Genomic DNA, 19563 nt, shown 5'->3' with positions numbered 1-19563 from the left:
TAGTTTAAGGCCCCTGCTTTGCTGTTTAAGAGCATCTATCCCTCCCTTTACTCCCTGATTTGAAAGATTCTGTATAAAAGCAAAGCCATTGATTACTACTGTTGCTGCCCAGTCTGACTGTCTTGTTAGCTCTTGATAGCACCACAGTAAGGGTGCTTTTGAGAAGCTGCAGAAAGCAATGCTGAGAGGTCAGCCTTCTCAACACTGAAATGCCTGACAGCCAGCTACAGGAATAGCATACATCGGTTTCTTGCTGTTACTGGCAAGCTCTAGCATTTTGTTTTTTTTTTTATTTTAACTTGCACTTACCTTAAAGCTTTTATTTTAAGTGGTGTGAGGGGTTTTGTGCATGTTTTATGCATATCACACTCATATTCAGCTCAAATATGCTGTTATTTGAAAGCATTAGCAAAATACATTTTAGCATCTAGTACCTTATGTTTAATTGCAGTTAATGCTCATGTTCAGTGTTCATTTTCAGTTTGTACAGAACATTAGGCCAGCAGTGCTGGGTGGGGCCTTATTACAGAGCAGCTGCACAATTCCTTCAGCGTAACAGGCAGAAAGAGGAAAAGCCTTGTCCTGAAATCTTCAATCTCTATTACAAGGTCTCTTATTTTTCCCTTCCTTTCCACGGGGACTATACCGGAGCTACTGTAGGCTAGCAGAGTAACATAGAAGATAAGCAAGCTGAGCATAAGAGGAGTCTAGACTAGGATCTGTTTAGCTCTCCCCCTTCTCCAATTTCTGACTCCTATGCTGCATTATACTCTGCCCTCAGGTGTTAGGATTTCCCCATCATTCTTTGAATGTTTGCCATAACTAGTCACTTCAGAGTACCATTCCTGCATTTTTTACACAGTATTTAAGGCTGCTGCATATCACTCCATAGCCTTTAGTCTTTCTGCCAGTCTCTGCAGTAGTTGCTCTATGTATGCATGAGTATGTATGCATATTTATTTATATAACACACAGTCACCCTGTAAAGATTAATTGATTCTGAATGGCAAATTGTAAAGATGTATGAACACATCATATGAAACAAACATGAAGTAGCTGTCTGCTTCTTATATGGGAAAACAATCACTTTGAGTATTACCTTTGAGAAGATATACCTTTCCTTTCTTTCTTCTTTCCTTTCCCCGTGCAAGCTGATGCACAAGTCATTTTTGTGTGATGTGTTTTTCAGATACGGAGACGAGTGAAAAAATCCAGAAAAGTGGAGTTCTTCAGGTGTTCGCGAGTCTGTTGACGCCACAATCTTCCTGCACAGGAAAAGTAGCTAACATCATAGCAGAAGTAGCCAGAAATGGTGAGGTTTTCTACAAGAACTTTTCTGCTGGAACATCTTCAGTTTTTCACCTCACTTGTCAGTATGTTTTACTTCATTTATGTTTTCATTTTGTAGATTAGACATCTTTTTCATATCTCTCCTTTTCACTTTTTGTTTTTGTTGTGTCAAATTTTATTTCTCTGCTTTTCAGTACAATTAAAACAGCATTTGGCTGCTGGAATATTTTCAGTCCTTACTTTCATGCTGTTTAGTTTTCAAGACAATCACTAGTGTATGTTATCGGACAGAAATAGCATGCCATTAGCTTTAAGAAATGCATATGGAAAAAAAGATGTGCATGATTACATTACTATGTTACGCATAGTTATAACAGATGTATGTATAGATGTGGTTAAAGGATAGCAGATAGTTACTTTGGTCAGAGATTGGTGATAACATTATTATCATTGTGTGGCCGTTGACACCACACCAAAAACAGTAATTCCCACCTGAAGAGCACTGTAAGTGTTAGAGTAAGAACACAAGATCCCAAATGAGAATCAGTGGTCCATTTTCATGTGTATTATAAACATACAGTCATATAATGTGGAAGATAATCTAAAACTACTTATTTTTTCTTTAGAAATAATTATCTTAGAGCTCACCCAGTACCCTGCATACCTTAAGCACACAAGAATGGCCTAATTTTTGCAGGCAGGGGATATGGGCAAACCCTGTAAGGAGGGCAGAGGAGGTTTGTGACTGACTTTCCTCACTCCTTGACTTGCTGCTCTACCAGCCAAAGAAGCACTGATAGCGTTTTGCACTTTCCTTCCCTGGGGACCAGGGGGAGAAAAGAAGGATGCCCCTTACCTGCTGTGCGCAAGCAGTCCTGGCAGCTGAATCTGTCTCCCTGTGTAAATTGTCATGCTGGTGTCTCTTCAGAGAAGGGCCTACATTATTGCTGATTGTTTCCACATTCCTTTCCCACCTTTTCCATGGAATCACAATACTACAGCTTCTTACTGATAGCCTCTCTGTAATCTCTTCCACCAACTCTCTGATTTTGAGACAATGATATATACATATATACACACGAATGTTCAACAACATTACCAAGATAAGAAGATACACTTTGTTAGTTTATAAGTTTTTAGATAAATAACCTGTAAAAATGTAAACACGGAAATTTAAACTTAGAAATGTTTCAGAATGATGGAGATTTGTGCAGCCCTGTCACATGTTCCTCCATACTTAATAAATGCATAAGTATATTTAGACTATTCCAGTTGACTGTGCATCTTCAAGTTCTTTTAATCCTCCCTTCTGAAGTAGGAGCTAGGAATAAAAGCAATGTTCACAATAGTTTCACTGATTACGATGCATTGTTTCCTGAAAGATTCTCTATAGAGCATTTTAGCCAGTATCTTTCACTCTGAATTAATAAATGAAACCTCTGAATAGTTTTTAATTTTTCTCTTTTCCCTGCCAGGTTTTAAATTGCTGTTATGAGTACGCTCTTCAGAACAGCTGGCATTTTACCTGGTTCATCATGCAAAATAGCTTTTGTCTTTTTCTTGGAGTTAATTAGTAGGCACAACTAGGACCTCTGGCAGCTAAGGTTAACATGGAAGTATTCAGAAGTGCCTACCACTTTCAGGACTGAGATGAGCTGGGTGTTCCTCTTTGGGTTCTATCTCTGTTGAAATAGTTGCTTAAGCAGGATAGTAGGGAACACCTCATTTGAATTCTATGATTTTCTTTGTCCTCTTACATAAGAATGCAACTGTTTCATGTTTATATTGCATCTTTTTTCAACAAGCTTGAGGGCACTTTGAGAAATTTGCATTGTTGACATCATACAGATAGTAGGCATTAAACACAGGCAATTGAAATTATTTCCCTGTGGTCTTGCCATGCAGCTCTGGCAGAGCTGGGAGTAGTGCCTCTGACTCTGAATCTGGACTTTACCGATAAAAGAACATCTTTTTCTTCCCCACTCCTTGTTTTCCTTTCCCATTCCCCTCATGTGGTCTCCCATCCCATCTTGCCATGTAAAATCCCTCTAACTTGCCTGCTTGGTTTTATCATATTTCGTTTCTTCCTTTTCATCACTTTGTGCCCTTGCTCAATTTCACCTCTCTAGCTCACATGACTCTTCCTTCTCCTAATACTGTATGTTAGTCTTTTGTATCTTAAAAATCCAAACAGACAAAAAACACTTGAGTCACTCTACTCTCACCAGCTGCAGCCATTTCTCTTTCAACTATGGGCCTATGGAAGGCTCAGATGCATTTGCTACCTGGAGTTTCTCTCCCCACCTTTTAAATACTCTTCTGAGGTCTTTAGTCTCTTCTTCTTTGCTAGATTTAGGAATGAGAAAAACATCTTTGCAGTCTATAATACCACAACACAATTAAATGTCTCTGTTGAAATCTTGTCCTCCACTGGTTTATGGTACTCTGTCCTTCAGTGCTCCTCCTCCTAACCTTTTAAGTGATTCTTCAGTGTTTTCTTCAAAGGATCTGCTTCCCCTCCAGGTTAGTGGAAACCTTCTGAATGTCTCTGTTATTGGTTACTTTCCTTTTCTGCTATTTCTTCTGTGCAAATATAGTTGCAGTTAACACATTTTTGTTGCTAACAGATCAGTTTTGCTATGTATGGCACCACTTCTTTTACTTCTTATCCTTACATGACCTTGATAAATACAGGCTTGCTCAGCATATTGCCTAATTATTTTTTTTTTTAATTTTTTTTTTTTTTGCTGAATGAGAGACTGAAAGCTTCTGTTCACTCCAAATAAGAGGGTGTTTGGAGAAAAGGTTTCTTACCCTTTCTCACCACATGAGAAAGACCCCAAACATACAACAGCACAGACTGAGACCTCTACCTCTAGAACAAGTTACCATTTCCTCTCACAGACCAAGAGTTTAAAAAAAAAAAAAAAATCTGATCTCTGATGGTGCCCCATAGTAAACTATCAAGTTCACAATAGTGGTGTCTCAGTGGCTGCCTCTGTAAACTTCCCTCGTGAAATGAACAGCGCAGTGCCTAACTACAGATCCTCCTGGAGACCAGTGCTTTATCTCTCTGGCACCAGGATAATTCTCTACCTATGACTTGCACAGATGTAAGAGAAATACTTTGGTTCCCTATCACCAAGGGACATAGCAGGAAAAAAGACAGAAAAGTAGAGAGTTTCCCAGTGGATGGTTCCTCTAACTTTCCTCCCATGGTGGGGATCAGTTAGACTGTGGAAAGGTACAGGGCTCACATAATCCCTCTTGTACTTCTCATTCCTTACCTTCCAAATAAAGACCCTGTTACTTGGCTTTGTTTACTTCTATTTTGTTTTTCCTAAAGCAAAAGCTTTTTAGGAGTTCTAATTATGGAAACAGAAGGTTAAAAAGCGCTGCTTATTTTGGGAGTATGAGTACTAGTTTTAAGTCATCTCTTGTGTAATTCAGTAGTTCATGTTTGTTCAAGTGGAGAAAAAGATTGTGAAATCACTTGTTCTTTTCAGCATTTCTTTATGATTCTAAAAACATTCTCAGTCTGATCTCTGTTAAATTAGTTTCCATGAAAGTCAATTAAATACTCTTAATTCCTTCTAAATTAACAAATAATAACAAATTATAACATAAGCCCAAATCCTGACCTTGGGCTTGTTCTCTAAAAACCTGCATGCAAACTTACATTGTTTGTCCATGCATATGTTTATTCTTACAAAAGGCCCGGTTGTGATGCTAGTGTAACTAGAATGGAGGAAACTGAAAATAGCAGGCTTTCTTTAACAGGCTTTTCCTTTTTTTGCAGAATTTATGCGGAACCCATGTGTGGATGCTGGGTTGATCCCTCCTTTGGTGCAGCTGTTAAACTGCAAAGACCAGGAAGTATTGCTTCAAACAGGACGTGCCCTGGGCAATATATGCTACGATAGCCGTAAGTGTTGAAATATGCCATCTTTTGTAGATGCTCTTGTAGGAGGGAAGGGAATGTTTTGGTACATTGAGTACTGGGGGTCATTTTCCACTTTTCTTGACTTTTATTTGCCACACGCGGCTATTCTGATTGCATGGACACTTGTGCATCACACTTGCATTATGCTTTTGTGACAGAAAGAATAAAAAACTGTTAAAATATCGTGGTACAATTGGACATAATATTAGAAGAGATTTGTGGGCTTCAGTGGTTTGTTTTGTCTTTTTTTAAACATAATGAACTAGTTTTTCAAAGACCAGGTGCTACGTATACAGTGTCCTGAATGGCTAATTATTCTCAAATAGAGTCATAGGGGAGTAGTTAGAAGGGAATATTTATATCTTAACCAGTCTCAAAGATGTGCAGAGCTACATATGTGGGTGAGAGGGATGCCTAAACTATGTTGCTGATTTCTCAAAATTCTGAAGTGGCCAATCACTTGCACCAAGATTACATACTGATATTTTTGATAGTCTGGATTTGGGGTTGGTTACTTTTTAGGGATTTTTTGGCCACAATAAATATTGCAGTGTCAGGCATTAGCAAATTGAAATGCGCTTGTGACTCCATGTCTTTATATTCATATGAAGCTATTAGAAGCCTATGGATGTCTGCAGTTGGGAAGTGAAATTGCATAAGAACTTTAGTATCTTCAGATTTAGCGTCTTATGTCACATGGCAAGAGATTTTTCTTTGTGTTATATTTTGCATTTACTAAAAGTTTTTACTATTGTGAATTACTGTCTGTTTAAAAAAATAAAATTTTAGTAGGCTCTTCCTTAATACATTTTTCAAGCTAGTTTGGAAATTCGCATTTTATGTTGTTTTAAATTACTTTGTCTTTGACCTCGGGGTTGTTAATAAGATTTTTCATGCTGGCATTTCCATTTACAGACAACTACTGCTTGAGGATGATAATGTTTAATTCTTTCATTTAGGGTTTTATTTAAGGTGACCAATCAACTGAACACCTGCTTCAACACCTGCTTCCCCATGGAAACTTCAAGAAGAAGCTGTTGAGCTTTCCATAACAATTTACTTACTAAATTTTATTTCAGGGTCATATATGATGTAAACCTCAGTCCCAGGTGGCACTGATTTATTTCATATTAGTAAAAGCTACATAACTTTTCATATCATTCTTGTTCAATCCACATGTTTCATGAAATACAGTAAAGCCACATGAATACTGGTTTTGAAGAATCAGGTATTGGGGACTGCTGATGCTGACTTTTACAGTTCAGGATTTACACAGTAGGGGAAAGCTGTACTTGTGATGCTCTTTGCTGTACTTGTGAAAGCCTCGTTATGCTCCTCCATGGAACAAAGCAGATGCTGTTAAAATCTGCAGTGCACAGTGATGTGTTCTGTATGCCATGTGTTGCTGTGCTCCTGTAGAAGGACAGTTGCTACCTTCCCTGTGTATTTAAATGAGAATAATGAGTAAAGTGTAATAAGACGTCACAAAAATCAAGATTAGCATCCTAGATTTAAGTGGAAGAGGCTATTTACAGTGCTTATTTATTACATCCACCCCATTTTGCTTTGTTTTGTTTGTTATCTTTAAGAGTAATGATTCTGTAGTTAACCTATCCTGGGATCTTACATAAGATGAATACTTTCAATGTGTTTATTATTATAAAATTGAGTGTATTCTCATTTATGACTTATTTACTTATATAGAAATGATTTTTGCATAACAAAGAGCTTTAAAGGATAACAAATACAAGGTGTAGAGGACAATATTTCTAATCACAGATATTGTTATGTACAGATAGTCTTTTTCTTCTCAACTGAGACAAAAGCTTGTGTTACCCCTCTGATAAATGGGGCTCTCATAGAAACGTGGAATACCTCAGGAACTCTATTTTACAATATACACAAGTGATTTTTCACGTCTACCACCCTACAACTTCTACAATGCATGCAGTAATGAAGAAGGTCCTTAAGTCCTAAATCACTGTTAGGCTGAAATTCTGAAATCAAGCCCACATAGAATAGCTCATAACAGCATTCCTATTTATTGAAAGCCCCAGTTATCCTGTATTTCATCCAAGCAAGCATATATCATTTTGTTCAGTGACACTTTCTGTGAAAAGGAGCTATTCAGGTCTTTATTTTAGAGGAAAGTCTTCACAGAGCAGGATGGAAGCTGTGGGCTGTTTTTCGTATGGGCACCCAAAAAAGTGCCCTTCCAGAGGAGGACAATTCCCTGATACTTTTCTCTTGATAAAATGAAAATGGCACTGATTTCTCAGAGTTCACAGATGCCTGAGTTTCTTCATGAAGGCAAGGCCATTTCCACATAACCACATAAGGAACTACTCCTGCAATGTTCCTGCTGCAGAAAAGGTAATTCATTGCTAAATCCCAGTGCTAGAAGAGGTTTAGTAGCCTTCCACAAAGAAAAAGGGGAATTAGGCATGTGCTGACCAGAGACCTTTCTGAATAGATGCACCTCCTCACAGAAAACGTGAAATGGAAAACTGTTGTCTTAATGACAGATTCTCTTCTCCATTAAATTTGAGGTACACGTGGACAGTGTTAGCCCCCTAAAATTATACTGAATAAGCTGTTTGAGCAGGGAAGAAAACACAGGTAATTAAATGCATTTTGTAAACAGTTAAAGACGGAACATAGGTCAAATTTATTCCAAGCAGTCTTGAGAGCGCCTTTTTTAAAGCATTTATGTTGTGAAGAGATCTGCTTTATGTGAGCTTCTGAACGCCAAGAATACGGGAAAACATAATTACAAAGCAGAGTAGAAGGAAGCTTTGTTAGTACTGGTGAGGCTTCTAGTCTCCCAGCCTTCCTCTTATATGCAGAGATGAAAGAAACAATTGAGGCAGCCAAAAAGATTTTAAGTCAGGAGCAATCACAGTATGCAAACTGTTCAGTGCTGTCCTACGATTTAAGAACAGATACATTACTGCGTGTTCCTGTACAGCCTGTAAGTGCTCTGCCTGCTTTATCTAATAATGCCACATACACCTCATCCCCCAAATTTTAGTCATAACAGAAAGTTCCAAGCAAAGAAATGGAGATGTGATCTCTCCGTTCTCCATCCTGCTGTCTCTCCCACTTTATCTACATCATGTACTGAACACAGTCACTTGTACTTCTGTATCCCCAGACAGTGGATTCCATAGCCTTGCTCAGGAACAGAATTATGCCTGAACTACATTACTAGGTGCGAAGATCCTAGCCTACTCATTCCTTCTAACCACCAGTTACTTTTTTTGCTTACAAGCAAAGCTAAATTCTTAGGCATTGTCCAGTCAGCCCATAAGACCCATCTTTCTAGTTGCTTTGCCACTCTTTCTCCATGAAATAAATCATAGCTACCTTTCTACTTTTCTCCTTTCCAAAACCCCATGCCATTTTCACTAGTGCTGCTTCTTCAGTAAGTTTGTTCATTTGGGGCTGTTACAGATGTACAGGTGTTAGAGATTTATAGGGCATACCTCCAAAAGTCTTCTGAGTTCCCCCTGCATCTTGGTTCCACATGCAGCATTCAGATCTCATCCCTATTGTTTGTGAAAGGTTGTTTAACATAGCATGGTTCTTGCTACAGAAAGCAATGTTGTAATTCAGAGCATAATGGTTAATTCAGCTGCAGATAAAGCCTAAAAGTGATTTGCTACCATCAGCTCTGGCAGTTAGGATATTAAGATAAAGAACAGCATATCCCAATTGCAGCTTGTGATCACTTCGTGAGCAGCCTGATGGCTAATACACGCGTCAGCTCTGCTGGCTTCTTTCCCACAAATCTAGGAAAACTCTGTTGACTTGACTCGTGTGACAGGCTGAGTGCTTGGGGAAAGGGAGACTGAGCCCACAGTTTGGGAATTAGGATTGTGTTCTTGCAAGATCCACAGGAGAAACAAAAGCCTGGCTGTAGCCAGCTCTGTAGCCTACTTTTATACACCACACACCAGTGCAGTTTTTGTAGATGATAAATCAGGCCAACCAGATGCATTCTAGTCAAGAATTTTAATGGAACTGATGCTACATTAAAACAGCAATATTTCCTTTGCAGATGATAACCTCACAGTATTTTTGTTATTGTTTATGATACGAGTGCTGTCTTAATCTCAGTGATCTTTCCACAGATAGTTACTACACACTTCAGTTCTGAATTTACTGGTTGACGAACTATTTTCCTTTATTCAACATTAAGCACACTATAGCACCTACTGTAATCGTACTATAAAAGCAATAATTATAAGAGGAGGCAAAAAGCTGAGATATTTAGAGCCTGATTCATACAGACCAGAGGGAGACATTCAGATTGACTTCAGCTGAGACTGGATTAAGCTCTTACCCATTACGAAATAACTCCTCCTTGCTGTTCAAAGCATCCAAATATTCTGAAAGCTTTTAAAGTGAAATAAGCTCTCCATGTACCTTAAAAGGGAAATGGAAAATTTCCCATTCTGCCCTTCCAAAAAATTCATATTAATGGTAGAGCTTGGAGACCTCTTCAGGGAATCTCAGAGCAATTACTATTTGTGCCCATTCAGACCTTTGTTTCTACATGAAACCTCCAGCATGAGTTCATGTTCTCACCAATCACACTTCATGATATAAACAGCTATGGAATTGGAAAGAAACTAAAAATGCCAACTTGTTCTATAAAGCTGACAGCTGCTTATCTTCCTTTTCTGCAGGAAATTTACTGGATCCTTTTCTCATTTCCCAAGCCATACATTTCTTTGTTATCTACTCAGTCTTACTGTATTGATGGCAAGACTCCTTGATGTATTTCACTTGTATGGCCTTTCACATAGATCCAAATCTGTCTTGATCCCAGCGTTAACACTCAAACCATGAACATTATACCACCTGAGTTAAAAAGAACTTACATGTGCAATAAATTCTCTATACTCAGCTGCCCATCGTATAAGGATGTACAGACCTCTTTCAGAAGGAAGGCTATGTACGAAAAATAAGAAACTACTTAATTGTACAGTTACATATATCTTTCAGGAGACAAGAATAATTTCAGGATTCAAAGCAGCTCAAAGCCAGTCACTTAACAATTAAACATACTGGAAACAAATCAAATTCTTTTTTCTTCGGAAAATGGCATAACCTTTCTCAGTACCATATGGAAAAACAGCAGAATCCTAGAACACAACTGGTGTTGATAGTGGCACAGTACTGGCTAATCATTTTATGAAGGTCACCCTGATTCATGCAGCCAGGCAGCATCGTAGCACAGTCTTTCACTTTTCTTTGTGCTAGATTCTACCAAATGCAAATACCAGCTACTAAGCTGGTTCCCAAGCAGCGTCATGAAATTGAGACCAGAGGCTTTAACTAGTTGCTTGAAAACTGATTGTTTAGATCAGCTTACAGAGATTTAAAATTCTGGTTTTCATTGCACAGCAATACTGTGTTGCCTCTAGATCTGTCCTCTGTAAGGCATGTCTGAGTCTTAGAAAACTAAACCATTTTTAAGTTAAGAGTACACAATAATGCAGTATTTTTTCCAAGCCTCAGCAGTACAAGCATTGCATTAGCTAAAAACTAAGTATACCATATGCATGCCAACACATATTTTCACAGTAATATTTAGTACTTATCAGTGATTAATCATGAATGTTCTTAGAAAGCTATTAAACAATATCATTCTGATTTACTTATTTTATGGCTGGCCGAAATGGAATCAGAATGAGAGAATCTTCCTAGACCATTGGAAAGAGGCGTTTGAGAGGTGATAAGAAAAACATGAATTCTCATTCTCAGACTATTACTCCTTTCAAATTTATGTTCTATATTTATTCAATGTTTGACCCTACTAAAACAAGTAACAAAATTCTCACGAGTTAAGCCAAAATATAACAACAGTCCACATGGGAAAAAAAATTTACAGCAGATTTTTTCCAATTCCTTACCTTTACCTCCCTCCAGCAGTTTATTCACCAACTGTGAAGTTTGTCTATTACTCATACTCCAGCAGGCTCAGAGGCACCTAAAAAAAAAAAAAGGATAGAAGGTGTTTCCATAGCAAGCACTGCAGAAAACAGTTTATTAGTTGAGTGTCTAGATATGGCCAAAGAGTCTAGTTTATTCTATGTTAGAAAAGTAGGCATTATTTGACCAGAAATATCAACTATCACTAAATTAGCAATAGTAGAAAACATCGGCTGAATTACTATGGGAAACAGAAGAAAGAATGTATTAGCATCTTTGCTAAGCATTGTGTATTTGTAATTGGGAGGTAAGAGTTTGTTTGCTTGTTTTTGCTAAGCTTACAAACATCATTCTTCTCCTTTTAACACTGTCTTTTAATTCAGTCTTATTATATAATCATAGCTTTTAAAATAACAATATTGAATATAATATCGTTGCACTCTTGGATCCACTTCTATAGATTTTTGCAACACTGCACCATGAATAATACTGTAGAAGCCAAGCCTTTTAGTTGTTTACATGATAGCTACACAGTTATCTGGTTTTATACAATGTTCCAAACAGTGCAATAACAACACTTAGTCAATATATAATATGCAAACCACTTAAATTCAGTTAAATTTGTTTCATCCATATCTAAGGAATATTGTGCAGCTCTTGGACGCATAAATTGGACACTAGTGGCCAAGAATTGTATTCATACAGTCTATCCTTGATGCAGTAAAGTGCCTGGATATCTCAGCCAGGGTATCAGGACTTTGTTTGGTCAGAAGGTTCTTATAATACTTTTTGGAAACTGGGATAATCAAGAGACTGTGTCCATCAGAGGAAGTTGCAGCCTAAGTATTTGATACAAGACAGAGGACTGGATGCAGCAGAGGGTTAGGTAAGACTACAGATAGTAGCAAGATCATCAGCATTAAAAACAAAGCTGTATTCCTGTCATAGAAGGGGTATAGAAAGTTGGTCTCTGAGCCCCCTTGGTACTGAGACTGCTGACCATCTGCATAGCTGTCCAGCCAGCCGAATGGCCTGAGGAATCAGGGTGGGTGCCGTAAGTGCCCTGTCTACAGCAGCATTCACATCTCTGTGAAAAAGATTCAGTTCCCTGAGACAGTGTCCGGTTGATTTATCAATGACGCCTTGACACCTGGCCTCTTAGTGTGGGCTTTCTGCGGTCGTAGCGCTTTGCTGGTTGCCCTCGAGTCAAATCAGGGGGCTGCCTTCTGCTGAGGAGGTAAACGATTTCCTAAAGCAAAACTTTAACGGTCTTTCCCAAGTCTCATCCCTTGAGACACAAGCATCTCCCCCTGGTCAGCTCCTCGTGCAGGCAGTACTCAGTCACCAGCCCACACGCTGCTTCTTGAAGCTGCTTTAGAAGGCCGCATCTTGCCGCTCCCTGGGGCTTCATGCTGTGGGGCAAGGATCGCACTGGCCTGACACCCAAGACTCCCTCCCAGCTTTTCCCAGTTTCCAGGGCCACTTGTTACTTTCTCACTTCTCTGAGTAATTCTCTTTCTTCCCAGGGCTTAGTAGGATCTGCAAATATGCTTTATGGTGTGGGATTTTTTTGCTTGGTTTCACTTTTTGCCTCTTGGGCTTCTCCCAACCTATTCCAAATCCCTGTGGGCCACACACTTTCTGAGTCTGCTTCTCTAGATGCTTTGTGGGAGAACCAGAGCTCCTTCAAGCTTCAGCTCTCAGTACTGCTCCTCGCACAATGCCAGGCTAAGCACCTTGCCAGGCTCCTTTCAACAGCACCCAGCAGAAGGGCTCTGCCTTGCACCAGCCTGTGACCATGCCTTGCTCTGTTCACACCCTCGTTGGAGTAAAAAATCTAAATTAATTGATGTGTGCAGATTTATTCTGTTAATATCATGAGATGCTATAAATCTCTACCTACGGTTGTAGAAAAACTGCCTGATGCGTTATTGTATAATTGGATTCCATGATTTATTTCATGCTGTATGAAACAAAAAGCATAGGTTGGCTTCAGTTCTGACTTATGTTCTCATAATCCTAGAAAAAATTGTTTGGCTGAAATGAAATGACTCGAGTTGCATAGAGTTATAAAATCAGGTGAGGAACCTGCTGTAAGCATTACATGTGGAAAGGAAGGCAGAGGAAAGTGCTGCATTCAGCACTCAGAGCCTTTGCCTGTCTTTTGCATATCTACTATAACTTTTTCATACTGCTTGGTTTCTTTCTGTCTTTTTTTTTTTTAATAGAATTTACTAGTAGAAATTACTACACCTTAAAATCTCACTGGGACTCAGGATAAATTGCTTGCCAATACTGTGACTAGTAGTATTTTATGTCTTGTTACTGAAAAAAAGAAAGTTTCTTCTGTTACATCAAAATCTCAGGCTCACTAGCAGAATTTGACTGGAAGAGAAGTATTGAAAAGTCTTGAACAATAAATTTATCACCATTCTTTTGTCTGAAATCAGAAACACATGATTTTTCTTGTATCTATCTGACAGAAGAGGAATATGAAAATCAAGCAATTTTTTTTTTAAATTAAATCAGGGATTTGAACTGTCTTGCATTTGGCTGTTGCACCAGTGGAACATTAGGGACATTGTGTTATTGGCACATTTACCTGTCCCTTCAAACACTCAGCCACACTCCTGACCCTGTAGACAAAAGAAATCCTGTGATATTCCACAGGAAAGATGAAGGCTTGTTAGTATTGATATCCTATGGTCCATTCATTTAACATATTATAAGGAGTCTTCTAAAAATACTGCTAGATCTCCATATGAATACAAAATTTTTAAAACTTATTTGATGGAATAAACTAGTTGAATACGTGCTATTGAGCACCTGACAGTTCATTTTTAGTAGATTTTTCATCCATCATCTGTCAGTGCGTTGCCCAAACTGAACCAGGTTTTCGAAGCTGTGTGTCTGGTAGCGGCCTCCGGGCCTGTACGCTGCTGCTTCAGTTTTCATTACCCAGCAAATATGCTGGAAACAATTTTATCCAGAAAGACCAATGCTATTTTCAGTCCTTGAAGACACTATATTAAAAGACAGCTCTCTGTTTGCATTTCTAGTTTACTCTTAACCTATTTTAGCAATCAGTTCTGAGACAATACCCTCAGTGAAGCTGGAGTTAGGGCCAAGGATAGATAGCAGCAATATAAGATCGACCAATTACAAGACTGTTCTACTTATCTTTGCAGTAAGCATGACTAATTCAAGATGATTTTTTTCTTCATAAAGGAAAAAAATTTAGGGCTATGCTGATTGATTTTTAATCAGTAAGCAATTATAACAAAATTGTACTTCTGATAATCAAATTCTACTAATTCCTGAAGGAATTAAATATAGGGAAAGGGATTTCAGAACAAGAAAGAGCAACCCCAAATCAATTTGATCTTTCAAATCCTTAAAAAATGAATCTCAAAGTACAGCATTGCTATGCCCAGTTGCTTTTAGGCAAGTGCACAGAAGATATGGAAAAAGCAGCAAACTGTAACAACAATGCAATATAATTACATGAAGCTTGCTTTCCTTGAAAAAATAAGGTCAATGTAATGCTGCTCTCTGTTCTGCAGCGGGGTTGTAGCTGTAGTCCTGCAGTCAAAGAATTTACAGGGTCCAGAATCCACAGCTTTAAAAAGCATACACAAACAGATTCAAAATAAACAGTAGGGTCAAGTATTAAAATTGAATGTCAGCATTGCATTAAAAGTTCCACCTTTACAGTGTTCACATAGAAAAAAAATAGTAAACTTCTAGGTAACACAAGTGATAATGTTTTCTTCCTAACATCTACATAGAAAATGGGGTTTGCATTAGGTAAGGCTTTGCCCCTAAAATTTAACAGTTTTGTTCTGATAATTTTTTCTGTTTTCTTATTGAAAAGGGAAAAAGAGCAAGAGCAAGAGAGCATGTAAGCAGGACCTCTGTTCCTTTGGAGTTCTGCTCCTGCTGCTTTTTCCCCATATATAGTCATAGTATTCTGAATGTCACATCATAACTTCCTCTGCAGCAGCTAGTTTGATGTCACAGAAGATTATGACTTCAGGTGAAAGAATAAGCACCAGGAACAGATGTACAGTAAGAAAAGCCATGCAATTAGGCCCTAATTAAAAAAAAATAATAATTTTAAAAAAAGTAGAAAAATAAATTAAAAATAGAGCATGTAGAAAGAACTCTTTTTCCCCCCCTCCTTGGGCTACTGCAAATTAATTTATCCTAAGGAAAAAAAAAAAAAAAGATATTCTCCAGAAAATACTGGTCCAGTCTAAGCAATATTTTGGTCACAAAGATTGGAGCCAAATGCAATAAAGGTGAAGCACTTCAGTGAAAATAGCAGTATAAAAATTAACTAATATGATCATTACACCCAATTGCAGAGGAAAATAATTTTAAAATTAATGCTTAAAATAAAAGTAATATTTCCATGTCACCCCAAAGCTACTCTCCAGGGAACTTGGTTTATGCAAATCAGGGACCTTTATCTAACACATCATGCTTTCCCTCACCAAGTTGCACCACTTAACCCAGTGCAACTATTTATGCCAATAAACTTTTGGAGCACATGAATTGGAGAAGAGAGGATTCAGGTTTCCAGTTGCAAGACGAAACCAAAACATTTCAAAAAACAAATCTTAAAATTTAAAGCCCAAAAGATGATTTTTAAGAAATGCTGTCAAATAGTTTTCTAGCTGATTATCTGAGAAACAGGTGCATTTTTGAAGCCTACATTTATAGTAAACATTATAAAAACTTGCTAATTTGTGATTTCTGGTACTTTTTAAAGGTTAAATCTATTTTCTGTGTTTCAAGTCTGCAAAACAATATAAGGCCCCTACAGAGAAATGCCATTATATTTGAAATACTATTGTGAATCATAAATTTTGGATTTCAGAATGGAGATATGGTAACAAAGATTTGGGAAAGAACTGTTTGGAAAGCAATGGCACTGTGGCCATTCATGATGTAAAGGTATAAGAGGCAAAGGTAATATGGAGTATTCATATCTTACCTTATTTTGTGAGGAAAAAAATGAACAAGCTTTCAAACAACCCTTCAGTACATAACTACACCAAACATAATTTTCTGTGCTTTTACTTAATTTACTAAATTTCATATTAAAATAGGCCCAATATGAAAGCAGCAAGCTAATTTAGGGTTTAGATAAAAGAGCATTTAGATGAGCTATTTGCAAAAATATTTTCTGATATCTGTCTGTATTATGGCAGAGGCCTTTGCCTGATGTCACTGTGTTTACAGAAATAATTGCCTCAGAGTAGTGACAAAAATCAAAGTGCCAGTGCATGTATTTTAGAAATAACTCATTAGCTATGTATAGCTCATGGTTTACATCGTTTTCATGTTTTAAGCTGTAGGTTTGTTCATGTTTTTTTCCTGTTATCTTTTAGTATCCAGTAGTTAGTTTTAAGGTTTAGTAAACCAGGGAAGAAAGCTCAAGGGAAAATGATGCAAATGCATCTTGGGAAAAGCAAATTGAAGCTGTTCAAAATTCATGACATTAAGAGTTCTGGGAGTACAAGTTCAGACTCACAGACTGCATCTGAATTGCTGCAGCTCTGTCAGATACCTGAAAGCATGTTAATGCATAGGAAAACAATTTCTAACATAACGTATTATTTTAGTTACGCATATTGATCATACTGTATCTGTATGGCAACATCTCTTTGTGTTTTTCTTAAGGGTCTTTCATTCTTGGAGCAAAAACATTCTACAGTACATATACTTGAATGAAGAACAGACAAATCACATGAGCAGAGGGTGGGCACAGAAGATAAACATACTTTGCAGTGTGAAAACAGAGACATGATCAGATTGGAGAAATGGCTGCACCAGCTCCTCTCATCTTGGAAAAGTTTTGGGTTTTTTTTGCAGTAAATGAAGGCTGAACTCCTGTAGGCCCTAATTTATATCAGGTCCCCCACTGACAAACAGTCCCAGCCTGGAGGAGAGCCAAGCGTGGGTCCTGAAGAAGCCAAACACCAGTGAGGGAAGGTTGAGATTCTTTAGAGAAATAGGCTTTAGGCTGGCACATCTTCCCAGGTGCCATTCAAGAGGAACAGGTGGACGAGACACTTCCTCCTGTCCCCGTGGCTGAGTTTTAAAGATCTCCTATTCACACATTAAAAATAATTTGCTCTTTGGCTGGGGCATCCCTTAGATCACTTGTGACTTGGCCATGGCAAAATTTGACAAGAGTGTGCATGGGAGGCATGTGAGCAGTCACAGTAATTTGATAATCCATATTAAAACCCATTTTTGCATAAAACTGAGCAACTAAGGATGGAAAAAAAAAAGACTGTACTAATTCTTAGAGATAGTTGTGTTGGGTTGGACTAAATAACATTGGGAAAATAACTTATTCTATAATAAATCTCACTATACATTTCTTTGTAGGAAAAAAACATCCCTCTGGTCTCCTGGCTTGTTGTCACTCTGGCATCTTTAAATGGCATCATGTGTACTTAAAAAAAAAAAAAATACAACAGCATTGCCCTTTGTGAGCTGTAGAGAAACATTTTTAAGTAGAAATGTGAATGCTTATTAACTGTTCAAACGTTGATCTCATAGGAATAGCAAATGTTTATTTTAAAAGGTCACAGGAAAAAAAAAACTTCAACACAGCTTCTGGGAGGCTGGAAGCACTTTAAGTGTGGGAGTTCATAGAGCTGCTGAACTGCAAGGTAATAGTTGGACTGAGAACAAGACACAGCAACATGCTGTGGTCTTGTTTTGACTGTAAATGATTTGGAACTCGGTGAGTATTCTTGTGTGCAAAATCTGTTTCTTAGCGATAGAGCAGGGAGAAGCGAGTCCGTAATAAGTACGTGTAGCACTCTGAGTCAGAAATACACTTTTTGCTTGGGGATGCAATGGGGTGTCGTAGCCTGAGCGTGGAGTGGGTAGTCAGGACCTTCAGAATCTCCCTCCTACACCTGGTGCAGGATTCTTTGTGGCCCTGCACTAACGAGCTGAGTTAATCCTCTTGGGCATATGAAGGCAGCACCAGGAGATCCTAATTATAGTGCTAGCCAAGGTCTGCTCTTTATCCAGCTTCCTTGGGCAAAAAAGCAGCTACACAGGGTGAGCTCTAGCATGGGAAAGAGGTACAGCAACAAACTCAATTAAGGTCTCTCTCCTACTTTAATCTACCAGCTTATGCAGTCATGTCAAAGACTGGCACTTATATCCTGCCACCTACCTGGGAGGAATCCTGAAGTTCCTACTTTTTGAGTACTCTGTACAGACAGACTGTTTCTTGGAGTGAGATTTGTTGCTGAATCTTTCCTCCTTAGTTATGCTGTTGGTACAGTGGAAGCTGATTATCTACCCAATGAAAATATGGTGTGGGTAAAAGTGTTATCATACGTCTGAAGTGAGAGAGTACCATATACTTAAAACATAGCAGTTCTTGATCTACAACTTCTTTGACAAACCAGAGAGAGAATGGAAGTAGAAGGATGTGTGAGTTCAGATCTTCAGTTGTTCTAAGGTATTACCGCACAATTATTTTCAGTGGAGTTGTGCCAAATTCCACCCAGGTAAGGAACTTGGCTTGTAACTGTTTTTTTTTTTGTGTGTGTGTGTTATTATTTATTTATTTATAACCTTTCTTTCCAAACCCTCATCAGACTGTACCTTTATATTATTTGTTGTTTAAATATTATATATGCAGTTCCATACCAAGACATGGAAACTAGCTCAACACCTGATTTTTATCTCAAGCTTAATTTTATCATGGTTTTAGTTTGCTGACTTTAATTCCATTGTAATAATTTGAGAATGATGTTTGGTCTATTTAATCCAGAATTGGTGATTCTGTTTTGTTTTGACTCACAAAAGAGGTGAGTCAAATACAAAATCATGTAATTGCATAACTTTTGTAATCAAAAAAAGTTCTACATGAAGAAACATAAAACAGTATGCTGGAGTATTAAAGGAAAGTTTATTTGTTTATTTTTTCTCTACTGATTTGATAAACATAAGTGTTCAATCTGAACAACTGTATTGTCTTACTATATTATGCTGTAGAATTTTGTTTCACTTCGGCATTATGCCTAAGTTTATCACTGCATCAAGGATGAGAGAGGTTTATTTTTTTCATGTTTCTCCTTTTTTCACACTCCATCTTTGACACAGAAGTGCTTACCTTGAATTTAATAGAATCATAGCATAGCTTGGGTTGGAAGGGACCTTAAAGATCAAAGTTCCAATTTGTTTGGCTATAAATAGATTCCAGGTTCTAATTTTTCAAACTGAAATTTACATACCTGAAGTGAATCACATTCCTCGAATGTCCTGAGCAGGTCAGAGGTGGAGACAGTCATGGCAGTGACATTTTTCCTCTTCTGCATGTCTAATTTCATGGTTATTCAGCAAAATGC

General features: G+C 37.9%; 1 protein-coding gene across 12 annotated transcripts in view; it reads left to right on the top strand.

The window, feature by feature from the left end:
- The window catches only part of RAP1GDS1 (Rap1 GTPase-GDP dissociation stimulator 1), a 103677-nt gene that overhangs the window by 49215 nt on the left and 34899 nt on the right, over positions 1 to 19563 (top strand). For 7 of the 12 annotated variants that reach the window (XM_083835624.1, XM_083835626.1, XM_083835618.1 and 4 more), the window contains exons 3-4: positions 1190 to 1312; positions 5090 to 5215. In XM_083835624.1, coding sequence (XP_083691750.1) covers positions 1190 to 1312; positions 5090 to 5215 — 249 coding nt within the window. Of the gene's footprint in view, positions 1 to 1189; positions 1374 to 3610; positions 3814 to 5089; positions 5216 to 6231; positions 18721 to 19563 lie in introns of those variants that run through there. The other 5 variants (XM_083835620.1, XM_083835627.1, XM_083835629.1 and 2 more) reach the window with 4 other exon arrangements.

The sequence above is a fragment of the Anser anser genome, assembly GCF_964211835.1.
Source record: "Anser anser genome assembly, chromosome: 4".
Lineage (NCBI taxonomy): Eukaryota > Metazoa > Chordata > Aves > Anseriformes > Anatidae > Anser > Anser anser.
This window is presented reverse-complemented; position numbering and strand designations above follow the sequence as displayed.